Source organism: Tiliqua scincoides, chromosome 4 (assembly GCF_035046505.1).
Source record: "Tiliqua scincoides isolate rTilSci1 chromosome 4, rTilSci1.hap2, whole genome shotgun sequence".
Taxonomy (NCBI): Eukaryota; Metazoa; Chordata; class Lepidosauria; order Squamata; family Scincidae; genus Tiliqua; species Tiliqua scincoides.
The window spans coordinates 149,944,567-149,961,598 of NC_089824.1; the positions used below are offsets into that span (position 1 = coordinate 149,944,567).

The 17,032-nt window shown below is 43.4% G+C and overlaps 1 protein-coding gene across 1 annotated transcript in view; it reads right to left on the reverse strand.

The window, feature by feature from the left end:
* CACHD1 (cache domain containing 1) overlaps positions 1-17,032 on the reverse strand; it is a 164,825-nt gene that overhangs the window by 72,227 nt on the left and 75,566 nt on the right. Inside the window, exon 3 of the mRNA XM_066625926.1 lies at positions 10,770-10,918. Coding sequence (XP_066482023.1) covers positions 10,770-10,918 — 149 coding nt within the window. The remainder of the gene's footprint in view (positions 1-10,769; positions 10,919-17,032) is intronic.

Here is a 17,032-nt window from a genome sequence, read left to right on the forward strand (position 1 = left end):
GTAAGGAAAATTTAAGAAAATTACAGCATAATCCTATGCATGTTTCCTCGGAAGTAAGTGTGTTCAGTGTAGCTTACTCCCACTGTGCATAGGACTGCATCCTTAATCACAGCTTTGATTGATTTGTACAGTCGCACCCCCCCATAGCCGCAGAATCAGTTTCTACTGTTTCAGTTATCTGTGGTTCACATATTCCTCCCCCTATCGTGCTCATGACTCATCTGCTTTGGTTCTGTTTGTATCATCACCACCATATCCCCATTGCTTTCTCCTGTGCTGCCTGCGTCCTGCTTCAGACACTTTTGCTGCCAGTGGGGATAGTGTTTGCAGCCCTCCAAACTGCTTCCCCTTTGCGCTTGCTTGTTAGTGCTTTTCCTCCAAACCAAATATTTTGGTACTTTACATTGACTGCGAATGCTTTGAAGTCTTCCTTCTGATTGGGCTGATTAGCGCCCCAGAATGCCTTAAGCGAAACAAGTTGGGGGTTCACTGGTCTCTGCAGTTTTGGGTATCCATGGTAGCAGCAGGAATGTATCCCCTATAGATACGGCTGTACAGCTATACACGACTGTACATTGTTTGCAGTCCTGCATGCAGCTATATACACAAATACTCCCTACTGACAGAAATGCAACTATGCCCCAACCCTAATTATGCATACTTAGAAGAAAGCCCCACAGAGTTCATGCCTGTATAGTGATTTCCTATTATCTTTTAAGAGGGAAAATGCTCCATGTGCACACAAGCATTGCCTATTGCACATGTTGGCCATCTTGTAAAAGAAAACCGAGAAAATTCCTGCTCATTCACAAGCCTTTGGTAGCTGTCAAATAATGGCCATTGTTTCCAACATCTCCAGGAAAAGCAACCAATTGACTAGTATTAATGCTTCTGTCCTACTGAATTATCCATTTTAAGTTTTAATTTTTCATCCTTAAAAAGGTACCCAAGTGTAACATATAAATACCAAACATTTCCATCACTATCACGATACAATTTGCAAAAAATAAAATGAATTTTCAATCTCTCTAGACAAATAAAACATAGAGGTAGCCTATATGAGGCTACCTATACCTATATGCTTCTGAGGCCTCCTCAGAAAAGGAGAGTTGCATATGTAGCTCCTCTGTCTTGTCAAATAGTAGACTGTATATTAATCACACAGATTTCAAAATATGGCCCCGTGATATTGCAGCAACAATGCAAACCTGTAACGGTAAGAACACTCACACAGCTCCAGAAAAAAGTAACTTTGGTGTACAATAGTTTTTACAATTAGAAATGATCAAAATGTGATCTTAATTTTAGTTTCAGGATAAAGTACCTCCATTCCTACCCCAACCTCTGTTTCTTCTCCTTTACTTTTTATATATTATATATATAAACCTTCCTTCTGCATTCACTTTAATGAACAACTGATCGAAACTGCATCCCGAGGGAGAAAACAGAGCTGTGACTCCCACTTTGATCTCTTCCCCATGGAGAAATTCGTTCCCTGCCTAGCTTGCAAGATGTTCACTTGATTGACATTTGCTCTGATGTGCAAACTGCTTTGAACTTCAGACATTTAATTCCCATCAGGCAGCAGTCATTTTTATTCTCCTTCAACAGGATTTACAAGCCGAAGATCAGCAAATGTAGAAGATAAAATAAATTTGCAGAAGCTTTGAATCTTACATCAAAACAGTGTTCAAGTAAGCTCCAATTGGATTTCATTCAGCCTCTGCGCACAAAGTAAATCAACTTCATCTATGCAGTTTCAGTTTTGAGAGAGAGATTGTATATATAAAAATGGCAGTCATCGGCTATGGTTTCATTATTGTATGAAAGGCCACTCTTGTTTTCCCAGTCTTTGTTTAAATTTCAATAAAGGTATTTTTCTAGGTAAGTGAAGCGACATGAAAAATTAATTCAAAACTCACTGTTTTCTTTAAATTACTAAAGCTAGTACATTTTATTGATGGAAGGCATATTCTTGTAATCAATATTTTATTTGCATACTATAGCACATATATAGGGCATTTTACATTTAAGAATTGATTCTCAATCTGAACTGATAATGAAAGTCTGATTCAGAAAACCATTTGAGCATGTAGCTATTCAAGTTATGAAAACACAGTAGATCATCATCCATTTAACTAACTTGGGGGCTGTCTAACATGTTTGGATAGAAGTGAATACTGCTTTTTTGTACGCTACATTAACAAGAGGTTACCATGTAAGAGAACAAAAGCTTCTGAAATAAATGTTTATCTTTAATGGTGGGTTCATTCTGTGGGTAGGGGTAGGTACATTCTGTTATATGAACAGAGCAATCAGAAGGGGAAAGGCTTCTCATACATTGTACAATTGTATTTATTTCAAGAAGGCAAAACTGTATTTATTTCAAGAAGGTGGGGGAGAATTGGACCCAGAGGAGGGCAGAGACAACGCAGGCTCTTCTGCTGTATCCTATGCTCCTTTCTGGCCCAGGCAGCTCAACACAGGCCTCCTCAGTTCCAAGACTTCTCAAAAGCGGGAGAGGATCCAAGGAGACGCACTGGTGCTATAGCATGACCCAGGGTAAAGGAGCAAACGCTTCCTTACCCCCACGAGACTCCTGGGGTAGCCCAGTGCCCACAGGATACAGTGGTCACCATTTCAGCACTGCTGTAGCCCTGGGCACTGGCAAGCATAGGATTGGACTGTCCCTCAAGTTCAATTAATTTCAATAGGACCTAGTCAATACTAACGTTCTTGGGATACTACTCAAAAAATCTAATTCACTTTAACCACTTGTAAGAAATAATACAATTCGTCAGTGCGCGTCCTGGCAATAGTTGTATTAAAAATAATCTTTCTAGCCTTTACTACAATCATGTTCAGACTACACAATTAAATGCTAATTTCTGCATAGCGAATGCCAAATGGTTTGTACAATAGTCTTACCGTAAATGCTTAAAAGATAATTCAGACCTTCCAAGTTCCGACTATAATCTTTGCATACTACTTAGATTCCATTAGTTGAGTCTGGTTTAGTACTTTTAAAAATACAACACCACTTGAGCTATTTGAAAGGTCAGAATGGGAATCCTCTTATCTTCCAACTTAACAGCCCATGAGAGGGCAGGTAAACAAAAGAAAAAGCTGTGATATCACTGAACTGCAATAGCAAATATTTAAGCAGCTATTTAAAGAAGCAAGTCAGACCACTTCTGAAAGAATTATCGCATTCATAAAGTAAATGATCTTCAAAAATAGATCCGTACGTTTACCCATGTAAATATTACATTAATGAATGCAAGGCAGAGTTGTCAAGTAATGTGTTACAGTGATAAGAATTTCTCCAGTGAATCTTTTTCGTAAACTGACATAAAGGCATTCTTAGGTATCTCTTTTTAAATCAGCTGAAACAATTAAAACACCAGAAAAAAGAAGCCAAACAGTTACACAGTATACTGAATGTAAAGCATATCTGCTACTAAAATACTAAACAAGCTACCAAATATTTGATTACCTCTAACAAATTAGCACTGAAGTTTCAAATATGCTTATATCAGGCATGTCTGCAAATGGTACCTTCACTTACATGAAGGAGCTGCTTCCACATGCTTACCTCATGCCTCCTGATGGTCCCCCCCCCTTCAGCAAATATTAGATTTTTCTGTTTGGCCCAGGAAAACTTGAAACTCATCACTCAGGTCCTGCTGACATCATCAGCAAACAGAAATTTCTGACAAAAGGCATTGGCATAAGGAAACATTATAAATCCCTGACAAAAGACACTCGTTTTCTTGTATGTTGATTGGACATTTCATACTCTAGGTTAGGGGTGCCCAAACCTCAGCTTGGGGGCTATTCATGGTTCCAGGGACTCCCAATACGGCTCGCGGGGAGCTCCCAGTCTCCAATGAGCCTCTGACCCTACGGAGACTTGCGAGAGCCCGCACTGGCCCAACACAACTGCTCTCAGTGTAAGAGCAATTGTTCAACCTCTTGTGTGAGCTGTGGGACAAGGGCTCCCTCCACTACTTGCTGTTTCACATTTGTGATGCAGCAGCAAAGCAAAGGCCGGCCTTGCTTTGTGCAAGGCCTTTTATAGGCCTTGAGCTATTGCAAGACCTTCATTCATTCAAGTTCGATCTCTAATATATTCATTTACGTAAATTTATTCAAATTTTAAATGTAAATTAATTTTTCTTTCCCTGCCCCCGACACAGTGTCAGAGAGATGATGTGGCCCTCCTGCCAAAAAGTTTGGACAACCCTGCTCTAGGTCACCACTATTCCATCTTTAACAAGCAAATTCCCCATTTTCATCTTCTTTAAACTGATGCACAGTGACTGAAAAGACTAATGCTAAAACAAAAGGATGAGAAGGTAGTGGGAAATCCAAAAGTGACTTGCAGTACCACAATTTAGGCCAGCCATTTTCAACCTTTTTCAGCTCACAGCACACTGTCAAAGCACTTAAATTGTCAAGGCATGCTCCCAGTTTTTTACTTACATTAAATTACTACATTACAATTAATTTTTACTTAATATAATTAATACAATTAAATCATTACATGACAAAGGGCACAATCCTAACCAAGTCTACTCAGAAGTAAGTCCTAGTTTGTTCACTGGGGCTTACTCTCAGGAAAGTGTGGTTAGGATTGCAGCCAAAGACTGGGGGGGACGACATTGGAGGGGAATGTGCCTGTGGGACTTACTTCTGAGTAGGCATGCCTAGGATTGGGCTTTTGGTTGCACTCTTTTTTCTCAAATACACAAGCAGGAAATTGGCACTTCTCTCCTCATCGCCTCACCCCACCCCCTCCCACAAGCACATTCCCCCATCTCATAATTGCAGTTAGCACCTCTCCTGCTGTCCCTCCCCTCACTTGTCTGTACCTTCCAAAGGTCCAGAATCACTTCCCTCACATTCTCCCCCCCCCACTGTCTGCTTCTGTATTTCAGAAAAAAGTGTGACCAAAAGCCCAATCCTAGGTATGTCTACACAGAAGTAAATCCCATTATAGTCAATGGGGCTTACTCCCAGGAAAGTGTGGATAGGATTGTGGCCCAGTGCCCTTCCTCTGAAAGGCAAAGGCAAGGCGGAGAGGGTTGCTTTGGAGAGCTGCAGGCAACTGTGGCAAGGAACATAAGAACAGCCCCACTGGACTATCTAGTCCAGCTTCCTGTATCTCACAGCAGCCCACCAAATGCCCCAGGAGCACACCAGATAACAAGAGACCTCATCCCGGTGCCCTCCCTTGCACTGGCATTCTGACATAGCCCATTTCTAAAATCAGGTGGTTGCGCATACACATCACGTAACCCGTAATGGATTTTTCCTCCAGAAACTTGTCCAATCCCCTTTTAAAGGCATCCAGGCCAGATCCCGTCACCACATCCTGCGGAAAGGAGTTCCACAGACCAACCACACGCTGAGTAAAGAAATATTTTCTTTTGTCTGTCCTAACCCTCCCAACACTCAATTTTAGTGGCTGTCCCCTGGTTCTGGTGTTATGTGAGAGTGTAAATAGCATCTCTCTATCCACTTTATCCTTCTCATGCATAATTTTGTACGTCTCAGTCATGTCCCCCCTCAGGCGTCTCTTTTCTAGGCTGAAGAGGCCCAAACACAGTAGCCTTTCCTCCTAAGGAAGGTGCCCCAGTCCTGTAATCATCTTAGTCGCTCTCTTTTGCACCTTTCCATTTCCACTATGTCCTTTTTGAGATGTGTCGACCAGAACTGGACACAACAGTATCAACCAAACTGGGCTCTGCTACTGGAGCTGCAAAACCTCCAGTTGACCTTTACTGTTCTGCATTTTGTGGTCTCAAGCTGTGCTGGGTCCTGTCACTTTTTAATTCTATGAAAAAGGACTACAGTGCAGACACTAGCAGAATACACACAGAAAGACTGTGGGTGGGAGGGAGCGGTTAGCTATACCATTCAGTATGAGAATAGTGTCATTGCTCAGTGGTTGTGCTATTACTCAGGAAGTCTCCAGTTTAAATTTTGGCTCTTCTACAAGTATACTAGGTGGCCTTAGATTAGCCACTCTCAGCCACAGTTTCCTGTTTGCAATTTGGGTTAGTAATTCTGACTGACCACACAGAGTTGCTGTTAGAAAAGTAAGTCAGTGCACGTGGCATGCTTTGAAGATTCAAAAGCACCACACAAATGCCAACTATTTTATTATAAATTGCAGTTCTACACTAGAGTTAGGTACTGTGTGATGCTTCATGTTACTGGCACTAGTGCATACACATACACACACAGGTGCGCACAGAATGTGTGTGCGACTCTGCTCTCAGACTTTAGGAAGTATAAAAAAAGCTTAGCATGTGTAACATTTGCAAATTAATATGTAAAATAACAGAAGTAAATTAACTTGTTCTGATTTCAGAAGACACTTTGTTTTAAGTGCTTAACTAGCATTTAAGGACCCAACCGTATGCTTCCCTAGTGCCTAGGGCGACAGCCCAAATGGCCGCCGCTGTATCCTATGGGGCCAGGGAGGGAAGCTTCTGTAGATCTCCTTGGGATAAGGGAACAAACATCTGATCAATGAACAGCAGCTCCCATAGGGCTACTTTGATCTGTGCCCACTATTGAGTGGGCACAGAACCAAGGTGACCTGTTTCAGGTTTTACGGCTCAAGAAGGGGCATAGGATTCAGTGGCAGTGCGCTGCTGTCTCTTCCTCCTCCCCAGCCCAGCCCTGCAGTCCACCCTCTCCCCTCCCAATTCCAGCTCCTCCCTGCCTTCTCCCCTCCCCACCCTGTAAAGGCTCATCACTGGCCGATGGTGAAATTTACCACTGGAGGCTCCAGTCCATTATCTTCCCAGACTGAGACCTAGCCCTGACTGGTGCTGACCTCAGCACTGGTTCAGCACTCTTAAAGCCAAGGTCGGAGTGCCTTATGGCACTTTTCAGGATACCCAGAGCTAGCAGTAACTGTACAGCACACAGGGTTAGCCTTCCCAAAGGATGCTTAGTTGTTCTTCCTACCATACACTGACACTGCAGGTTTGGGGTTGCCTAAAAGGATGGACTCCAGTGGAACATACAAATCCAGAGTTAGATCACTCTGATCCAACTCGCTCTGTACTGTTGACACTGAAGGCCCAATCCCATTCAACTTTCTAGCTGTGCCAACATGGCATGCACTGCATCCTGCAGTGGTGGTGCGGGGGGTCAGTTATGGAGGACTTCTCTAGGTAAGGGAATGTTTGTTCCCTTACCCTGGAGCTGCACTGCAGCTGCATCAACGCTGAAAGTTGGATAGGATTGGGCCTTGTCTTCCCTTCTTTTGTCTATTTTACCTGGAGATGCCACTGATTGAACCTGGGACCTTCTTCATGCAAAACAAATGTTCTATGTCCTCTCACTATGCTCCTGGCCCCACCCTCTCCTCTACTAGCTTCACCAGCCACTTCTTGACCACACTGCTTGATTTGGAACTAATGGCTAAAGTCCACTGTGCTGTGTTCGTCCCCATTTTGTGTGCATATTCAAATGATCATTCAGCAGTTATTTCAATGCTTCTAATGTCCTCTGAACAGGCATGTACTTGGATGGTAGCTGCCACAAGGAAAAGCCCCTGCTATTTCTAGCATGTCTCAAAGGAGGCCTGGCAGGGTAAGGTTGGTAAGGACAGAATAAATAGATTAGATCAGTGGTTTCCAAACTTTTTAGCACCAGGGCCCACTTTTTAAAATGACATTTTATCAGGACCCACCTAACTTTATGAAACTAAAAAAAGTTTCACTTTACTAGCTGCTCAAGCCTGTTTTTAGCTTTACCCTTAGAAGTGGACTGAAGCATGGTCATCTACTCGTGAGTAGATGCACGTGCTGCTCCATTTCAGTTTCCACAGTGCTCAATACATTTTCCTTGTCAGCTATCAACTTGTCAGCTTCATGAACCACCAAAAATGGGGTTGCAATCCACAGTCTGAGAACCACTGGATTAGACCACTGGATGACCTAGAGGGGGGCAAACGGGGCAAACCCTCCAGGGGCGCCGCCCCGAGCCTTGCCCCCCCCACCGGAGGAGGAGTGCCCAGGAGCGCTGTGGAGAGGCAGCTTGTCCATCAGCGCCTCAGCCTCCCCCCTCTCCTCCTCCTTTATAGGAGGATAGGAGACAGGCGCCCTAGAGAGGCACTGTCGCTCTAGAGCGCCCATCTCCTAATCTCCTATAAAGGAGGGGGGCGGCCCAGTCGGCACCAAGGCACTGCCAGAGAGGCAACTTCCCACTGCCTCTCAGGAGTGCTCCTGGGCGACCCTGTTCCACCTTTGAGGGTGTTCTTCAGAGGTGGATGGGAAGCGGCACGCGCTTCCGATTTCGGAGGAGACGCGTGCTGCTTCCTGGGCTGCAGCGGAGCCTTCCGCACTGCTTGTAAGCAGCACAGAGGTCTCCTTTGCAGCAGTCTGGGGGTGCTGGAAGCCCGCCTGTGTGGGGTGCCGCTTCCAGCAGCCCCAGACCGCTCCAGAGGAGACGTCTGTATCGCTTACAAGCAGCATGGAATGCTCCGCTGGGGCACCCCTCCTCCGCCTCTGAGGGTGTCCCTCAGATGTGGAGGGTGGCTGCCCTCTCCAATTTTGGAGGAGACGCGTGCCGCTTCCCAGGACCCCACAGAGCCTTCCACTGCAGCAGTTTGGGTCCACTGGAAGCAGCCCCAGACCGCTGCCATGGAGATCTCTGCGCCGTTTGTAAGTGACGCAGAAGGCTCTATGGGGGCCTCGGCTGCATCCTCCATTCCCCCTTGTTTTCAAAGGGGGAACGGAGGAGGTAGCTGCATGGAAGTAATTGCAGTGATGATGACGTCACCGCAATTACTTTTGGGTCAGCGGTGGGGGGTGGAGAAGAGGGTGGGGGGCAGAAATGGGGGTGAGGGGTGGAAAACGGGGGTTGCCCTGGGCGCGGGGACCCCCAGGAACACCACTGGATTAGACAGCTTTTCTCAAAACTGCACTATAAAAGTAACTCTGTTAAAAAATTAAAGGCTACACAAAGAATTAGTTTATTGTTAGCCTTTGGAGAAATTTGTAATAATATTCCAATAACTATATCAACCTAATTCTAGCAAGTCTGAAGCTATTAAACAAAAGTATTTTTATAAATCCATATAAGAGCTATCTGTTTTCAGCAGACTTGTGGCCCAATCCTGTTCTTACCGTGTGCCAGCAGAGCACACACTTTGCCACCACATGGTGTTGCAAAAGTGCTGTAAAACACTTTGAGACAATGTGCCTTCAAGCAGGGCTGGCAGGAATACCAGAGCCTTTCCACTGGTATCAGCATACTGAAGGATGCCCGCCAAAGCAATAGGTGGAATGTGGCAGGGGGGTGGTGAAGGGGGTGGGCTGCTCAGGCCTGTGAGCTGGTGGGATCACACACCATATTCTATCTCCCTTCTTGTGCCTGACCCATTGACACGGATCAAATCAGACCTGCGCCAGCAATATTGCTGGCTCAAGACCAAGCAGACCCACTGCAGCTGCTAGAACTTACCTCGGAACAAGACCTCCAGCAGCCAAAATTTTCTCACAGGATGCAGGCGAGGCCTCGCCAGCACCTCTGTGCCAGTGCAGGGGAATTTAGTGAGGACTAGGCTGCTGTTCGCAAAACAATGCCAGGCTTTTTCACTCAGTCTCTCAATACATATTTGCAATAAATATTGGCAACAAGGGACATGGTTTCCATTGTCATCTCTGTTTAGCATAAACAGAGACTAAATGAAAAGATTCTCAGACATAAGTAATTCTGCTTTATATGATATATTTTTACTATCAGGTTATAGAATTTTGTGTTAATTATCTCTATCAGCAAACCAAAGCATTTTATAACATAATCCTAAAATACAAACACTTTTAAATGTTTAGGCTGGCAATACAAACAAAAATCATCAGTTTAATAATATTTGACAAACAGCTCTCTCTTTCATGTATATAAATAACTTTTAAAACATGATGCATTAATTAATTTTCCCCGCTCAGTACCCAACCACCAATATGTGCTTTTCCAATTTTTCACACCAGACTGACAAAATGCCATGGTACTGAAGTCATAAAATTAACTACAGCACATTCTGATGCTGCTGAAATAGCTATGCTTTTAGATACTGGCTAAAATCTCACCTGATAATCCCTATACAAAGACAGGATTCTCCATACCAAATATACTGTTTATCCCATAGTATTCATAATGTGCCATATGCAGAGAACAGGTGGCTCACCATGTAAGAGTGCTTGTAAGATAAGCCTAAGTAACTATAAAATAATATACTCTGATATATTCTTGTCCAGTATCCCATAGCGTGACAGCATTCACCTTGGAGTCATTTTAGAAGGTCTGTTCTGTCAGACCCTAACTCTCCTTTCTCTCATGGGTACTGGTGTTTTAACATGGTTTTATTTTTTCTCAGATTTCATTATTTGAAAGGCAGAAAGCAGTGTTAAGTGTTTTATTTCAAGTTCTCATTTTTATTAATTTTAAACTCTTTAAAAGTGCACTAGGTGGGTGATATAGGTGATATAGTGTCAGTAGATGCAGTATTATTTCTAACTGGAAAAGTAATCTACTTTAATTTCTGGAAAATATCCTAAAAACCAAAATGCAGTATTTGTGTTTTTATCCATATATTTTAAACACAAAATGGCAGTGTTTTGTGTTTTTAAACCAAACAAACAAAACCTCTACTGATGGGCCCTGCCCTAAAACCAGATCCCAAAGAGCTAAATGGGCTCTCTCTGCCATTAAAGGAGTACTCAACAGAAGCCTGAGATACTTACTCCATCATGGATGGTGGAATGGTGCAGCAGTCTTGAATTGCAGTTAGGGGTGAAGTCAAATGAGCAGTGTATGACGCTTCCACAACATGTTTATTTCGATTTACCACATCCAAGTAACGGTTAAACTTTTCCCGGATTTTTTTTGCTAGCTAGAAAATGAAAAGAAAAGAAATAAAATCAAAGATGCTTTTCATCATGCATTGTGACATAGTGCAATCTATAAGGCAAAAATGTTACAGAACGCATCCAAGACCATTAAAACATATTTACTATAAACAAGTATTTTTTTAATATTCATACTAGGCATAGTTTGCTTTAACAATATTTCGAAGACAATCAAATTTATTAAGTGGGAAAATGAGCATTGCAAAATACTGAAACTGAGAAGCTTCATTTGGCGCTAACACTTGACATACACTTCTTTCAAACTTTTAAAGACTTTTTTTGCATTTTTTCCTATTTCAGGTATGTTTTCCAGCATTAAAAAAGGTTCAAGCTTTGTCCACATTAAACTACCCACCTGCGTCAGTCAACATTGGAGACCTTGCTCCATGTTTCTTCTCCCTCTGAAATTGGGGTCTTCTGAGGTGCGGGGAGGTGACAAAACGGGTGGTGCATCTCAAAAGACTCCGGTAGGCCTTCTGAGACACAGGGAGGTTGCATGTGACTTCCCTGTGCCTCAGAATGCCTCCCAATGTGACCAAAAGAGTCAGTCGCATCTGGAAGGTACAGTGAAGCCCTCCTGACTTGCCCTGGGTAAAATTCATGGGTCTCAAACCCATGGGTAAGGAAGGCTGACCTGTAACAAGGTTGCCCCTTTAAGAGCTCAAAGGTGAAAGAAAATATGCAGGCAGGGCTTCAGTGGTAAAGGACATAGGTGCAGGAAATGTTTACATCTACAGTGGACCCTGCTCATCCACAGGTTCAGAACCTGCGGGTTTGACTTACCATAGATTCCAAAACCCACAGCTGGAGGACTTCACATAATGCACCCCAAAGGCTTCTGAAACACACTTCCAGTTTTACGAAAAACCAGATGTGTGACTAAGAAGCCTCTAGGACACCTTCTAAGGCACAGCAAGTCATGCATGCATCAGAACACCTCTAGATGCAACTGGAAGCCGACTCCCAAGGAGGTGCAAACATGCCGTAAGGCCGCAATGCTCTTGGGCAATGCTCTTGGGCCGGCACAAGGGACTTGTGCCAGCCCAGGGCGCTCCTAGGATTGGGCCCTTAGAGGATCTGAACCATTCCACCATGGCAGTAAGTATATTCCCCCGACAGTGCTTTGCAGATGATCAGTGCTTTACATCAGAGCGTAGTCATCTGCAGTGAACATGTTGATTGATACTACTCCACATGGACTAGCAGAGTTAGCTGAGGATTGTATAGATACTGTTGTTCCAAAAGTGCAAACAATGGCTCTAAATCAGGGATGTCAAACAGCAGACCGAAATAGCATTCATGATGCCCGCAGGGCTGGAAGTGATGTCATTAAGCAGGAAGTTACATCATTAAGCAAGCCATGACCAGAAATAAGTACTTTTTCTCACTTAAAAACTCATCAACCACACAAATCTTGACCATATTTTCAAGATACGAGAGCCCAATTATCACACAGGACACCCCGTCAGCAGTCCACATCTGGCCTCCAGGTCTTATGTTTTACACCCTTGCTCTAAACCCTTGAGCAACATCAACATCATGAACAGTATCTCTTCCTTCAGCAGCTTCCTTTTGCACCACCTGCCTTATACAGCACCACATCTGTAAGTAACATGTTAAACAAAACATACCCTTTAAAATCTCTTATCAAGTCCCCTCTCTCTGGTCAATTACTAACTCCCTTTATCCATGTGTTCTGAACCCAGCCCAGCTCCCCTTGGAAGTACAGTGGTGCCTCACATAACGAAATTAATCCGTTCCGCGAGTCCTTTCGTTATGCGAGTTTTTCGTTTTGCGAAGCGCGTTTTCCCATAGGAATGCATTGAAATTTAATTTAACCATGCCCTTACATAGCAATTACAAATCTCAAGACCTAACTGGGTACGAAACATGACCAAAGGGAAGCCTTTCGTAGGGACAGAGAGCAGTTTGCTTTCTGAAGTCTCAGAGGCTTCAAAAAGTTTCAGGGCTAGAAACCATGCTACAATTGCACCAGCTGGGACAGAGGTGGATGCCTGACATGGCAGAGGCTAATTGAAGCACACCTCAGGGAATGCCTGTGGAGAGGTTGAGCTATGACCCTTTAAAAGGGACCAGGAGCAGTGTGAAATGTCACCTGAGGGAGCCTTTGCTTAGATTCTTGTCCGAGTTGTCCCAATTAATGAATTGGGACATGAATTTGGCAACACTGTGTTTTGTGTGTCAGGGTTAAATTTTGAACTCAGTCACAACATCAGTTTTCTATGCCAGGGCTCAATCCTGGAACATATGAGGTCAGAATGGATGGAAATTTTCTTAAACAGTGACAGAGCGCATTTCCTTGATCACTGAAGGACTGTACCCATGTACCAGAAGTACGGGAATGACCTTCCAGATCAGAGGATGCTTTCAGATAGACTTGAACTTGAATGATAGACTTGAATTAATTAAGCACTGGCAGTATTTAAGAGGATCCAGAAAACTCAAGCAAAAAGAAAGCAAAGACCTTGAAGTCACCCAGGAGAAGCTCACCCTCCTCCATCAAACTACATAAAAAAAAACCTCCAAGTCAACCATGAGTGAAACCTGGCACTAAATACACCATGAAGAACAGACAACATTCCTCTCAACATTTTTCTTTCTATGCTGATATTATTCTTTTCTTTTCTTTCTATGCTGATAGTATTAGTTTCCATACTAATAGTAGTCTACATACAGCATCTTTATAAACTTCAGAATTTGAGTTCATGCTATATTCATTGCACTAGTTTTCAAAAGCAAAGCTTTACAGATGGTTGTTCAAAACTTTCATCAGCAATTTTAAACAGCTATTATCTGTTAACCATCATCATCATCATCATCATCAGGCACACAGGGGCCACCTTGATATGGTGTGCCAGCTTGTGTGCTATGATGATGCTTCAGGCTATGCTGGCGGTAGTGTATTCTACAAACAGGGTCACCCAAGCCAGAAAGGCTGAGGGGCCAGACCAAGTGCCCCTCCCCACCCCACCGTCTTATGATGAGTACAAAAAAAAAGAATCCCATACCTGATCAGCAACGGCCCAGGTCATAAGAACATAAGAACAGCCCCACTGGATCAGGCCATAGGCCCATCTAGTCCAGCTTCCTGTATCTCACAGCGGCCCACCAAATGCCCCAGGAAGCACACCAGATAACAAGAGACCTCATCCTGGTGCCCGCCCTTGCATTTGGCATTCTGACAAAGCCCATTTCTAAAATCAGGAGGTTGCGCATACACATCATGGCTTGTACCCCATAATGGATTTTTCCTCCAGAAACTTGTCCAATCCCCTTTTAAAGGCGTCTAGGCTAGACGCCAGCACCACATCCTGTGGCAAAGAGTTCCACAGAACGACCACACGCTGAGTAAAGAAATATTTTCTTTTGTCTGTCCTAACCCGCCCAACACTCAATTTTAGTGGATGTCCCCTGGTTCTGGTATTATGTGAGAGTGTAAAGAGCATCTCCCTATCCACTCTGTCCATCCCCTGCATAATTTTGTATGTCTCAATCATGTCCCCCCTCAGGCGTCTCTTTTCTAGGCTGAAGAGGCCCAAACACCGTAGCCTTTCCTCATAAGGAAGGTGCCCCAGCCCAGTAATCATCTTAGTCGCTCTCTTTTGCATCTTTTCCATTTCCACTATGTCTTTTTTGAGATGCGGCGACCAGAACTGGACACAATACTCCAGGGGTGGCCTTACCATAGATTTGTACAACGGCATTATAATATTAGCCGTTTTGTTCTCAATACCCTTCCTAATGATCCCAAGCATGGAATTGGCCTTCTTCACTGCCGCCACACATTGGGTCGACACTTTCATCGACCTGTCCACCACCACCCCAAGATCTCTCTCCTGATCTGTCACAGACAGCTCAGAACCCATCAGCCTATATCTAAAGTTTTGATTTTTTGCCCCAATGTGCATGACTTTACACTTACTGACATTGAAGCGCATCTGCCATTTTGTTGCCCATTCTGCCAGTCTGGAGAGATCTTTCTGGAGCTCCTCACAATCACTTCTGGTCTTCACCACTCGGAAAAGTTTGGTGTCGTCTGCAAACTTAGCCACATCACTGCTCAATCCTGTCTCCAGGTCATTTATGAAGAGGTTGAAAAGCACTGGTCCCAGGACAGATCCTTGGGGCACACTGCTTTTCACCTCTCTCCATTGTGAAAATTGCCCATTGACACCCACTCTCTGCTTCCTGGCCTCCAACCAGTTCTCAATCCACTCAATCCAATCCAATCAAAAGTGTTTTGATCAAAAGTGTTTTGAAATCCAATCAAAAGTGTCCACTCAATCCAATCAAAAGTGTTTATTAAGTGCTCTTTAAAGGCATACATACTGTACAGAGGATTTCAAAAACGGGGGGGGGGGATGCTGAGTGGGGAGCTTGAAGGCTGTAATCCTGTGCACACTTTCCTGGGAGCAAGCACAATGGGACTTACTTCTGAGGAGACACGCACAGGATTGTGCTCTAAGCTGGGGAGGACAGAGTAGCTGAACTCAATTGCTTGCTTTTGCCGTGATCATGGGGAGGGAAACAAGGAAGCACAATGGGACTTACTTCTGAGGAGACACGCACAGGATTGTGCTCTAAGCTGGGGAGGACAGAGCAGCTGCACTCAATTGCTTGCTTTTGCCGTGATCGTGGGGGGAAACGTGAAGGAAATGGGGCAGTGAGAGGGTGAATGAGCGATGGGGGGGATGCTGAGTGGGGAGTTTGAAGGCTGTAATCCTGTGCACACTTTCCTGGAAACAAGCACAATGGGACTTACTTACATAAACTGACATGAAGATCCTCCCCTTACTAGGGTGAAAGGGATCATCAACTGACATGAAGATCCTCCCCTTACTAGGGTGGACGGGATCATAAACTGACATGAAGATCCCCCCCTTAAGACAAACCAAAGCAAAACAAAAAAAAAATTCATCTTGCGAAGCACGGGTCATAAAAATTCGTTGTGCGAGTTACCAAACTTCGCAAAACGCTTTCGTTATGCGAGTTTTTCAGTGCGCGAGGCATTCGTTATGCGAGGTACCACTGTACATAATTTCCAAGTGAAATCATGAGATACTGATAATCCCCACAAAGTCCAATTTTGTTCAGTATATTTTCAAATTTTCTTCCTAGTAATACTGTTTCATTCTTACAAGCTCCCTTGTAGCTCCCTACAGCTTGCAGCCTGAATGAAAAAAGAGAATAATCTTTTAACAATTAACAGCTCACAGCAAAATGTTCAATATTACATTTTAATGCATTCTGCCTTCAGAGACAGATAAATTTCTTTAATTAGTAATGTCTAACTGGCTGCCTTCTGACACTCTCCAATCCACTCTTACATACACACAAAATTCCACCTAAAGGAATGACCTGACAACACAGCTCAATTTGTGTACTGAAATATGTAATTGGTCTGTTCATTAGTCTATGGGACTGACAAATGTCCTTCCTAACTATTAATAACAGGTCATTTAATCATGATTTACTTCCTTACATGAATAATGAGACCTTTGCTGATAAAAGCAGTGACTTTGCCTCAATTGTTTCCATAAAGTACTACAGCTCAATTACCAGTCTCGAAGGAACATAGTTTTTAACAGAATGTTGTTCAAATGGGATGACTTGTAGAATTACACCTAATTGGTATTGTAGAATGATTTATTACTAACACACCAGAGGGCTGCTAATTGTCCCAACTAAGCTCAGAGTCTAACACCACTAAATTGCCCTCAATTTTCATATAATATATTTAGCTGAGCAAGTTCTCTGTTCTCACCTGTCCAAACCAGGTTTTTTTTTTTTTTGCTGAATTTTACTTGTTACATTATGACATATAAATATAAAATACTTCATTGTTTGTTTCTTAGAAAATACCAGTTCACAATCAAACTTCTAAAAACTTAAGCTTCACAAAAGCTACTGCAACAATGTTTTCTAAGAATGGCTAAAGACAATCCAGATCTATTAATAAATATCTCAACTCAGTTTCCATAATGTATTTGTCAGTCCTCCTGACCAAACACATCCTGTGATTTTTATTGAAGCAAATCAAACAAAATATTTGACAGCCTAGTACAAGCCAGAGCTCT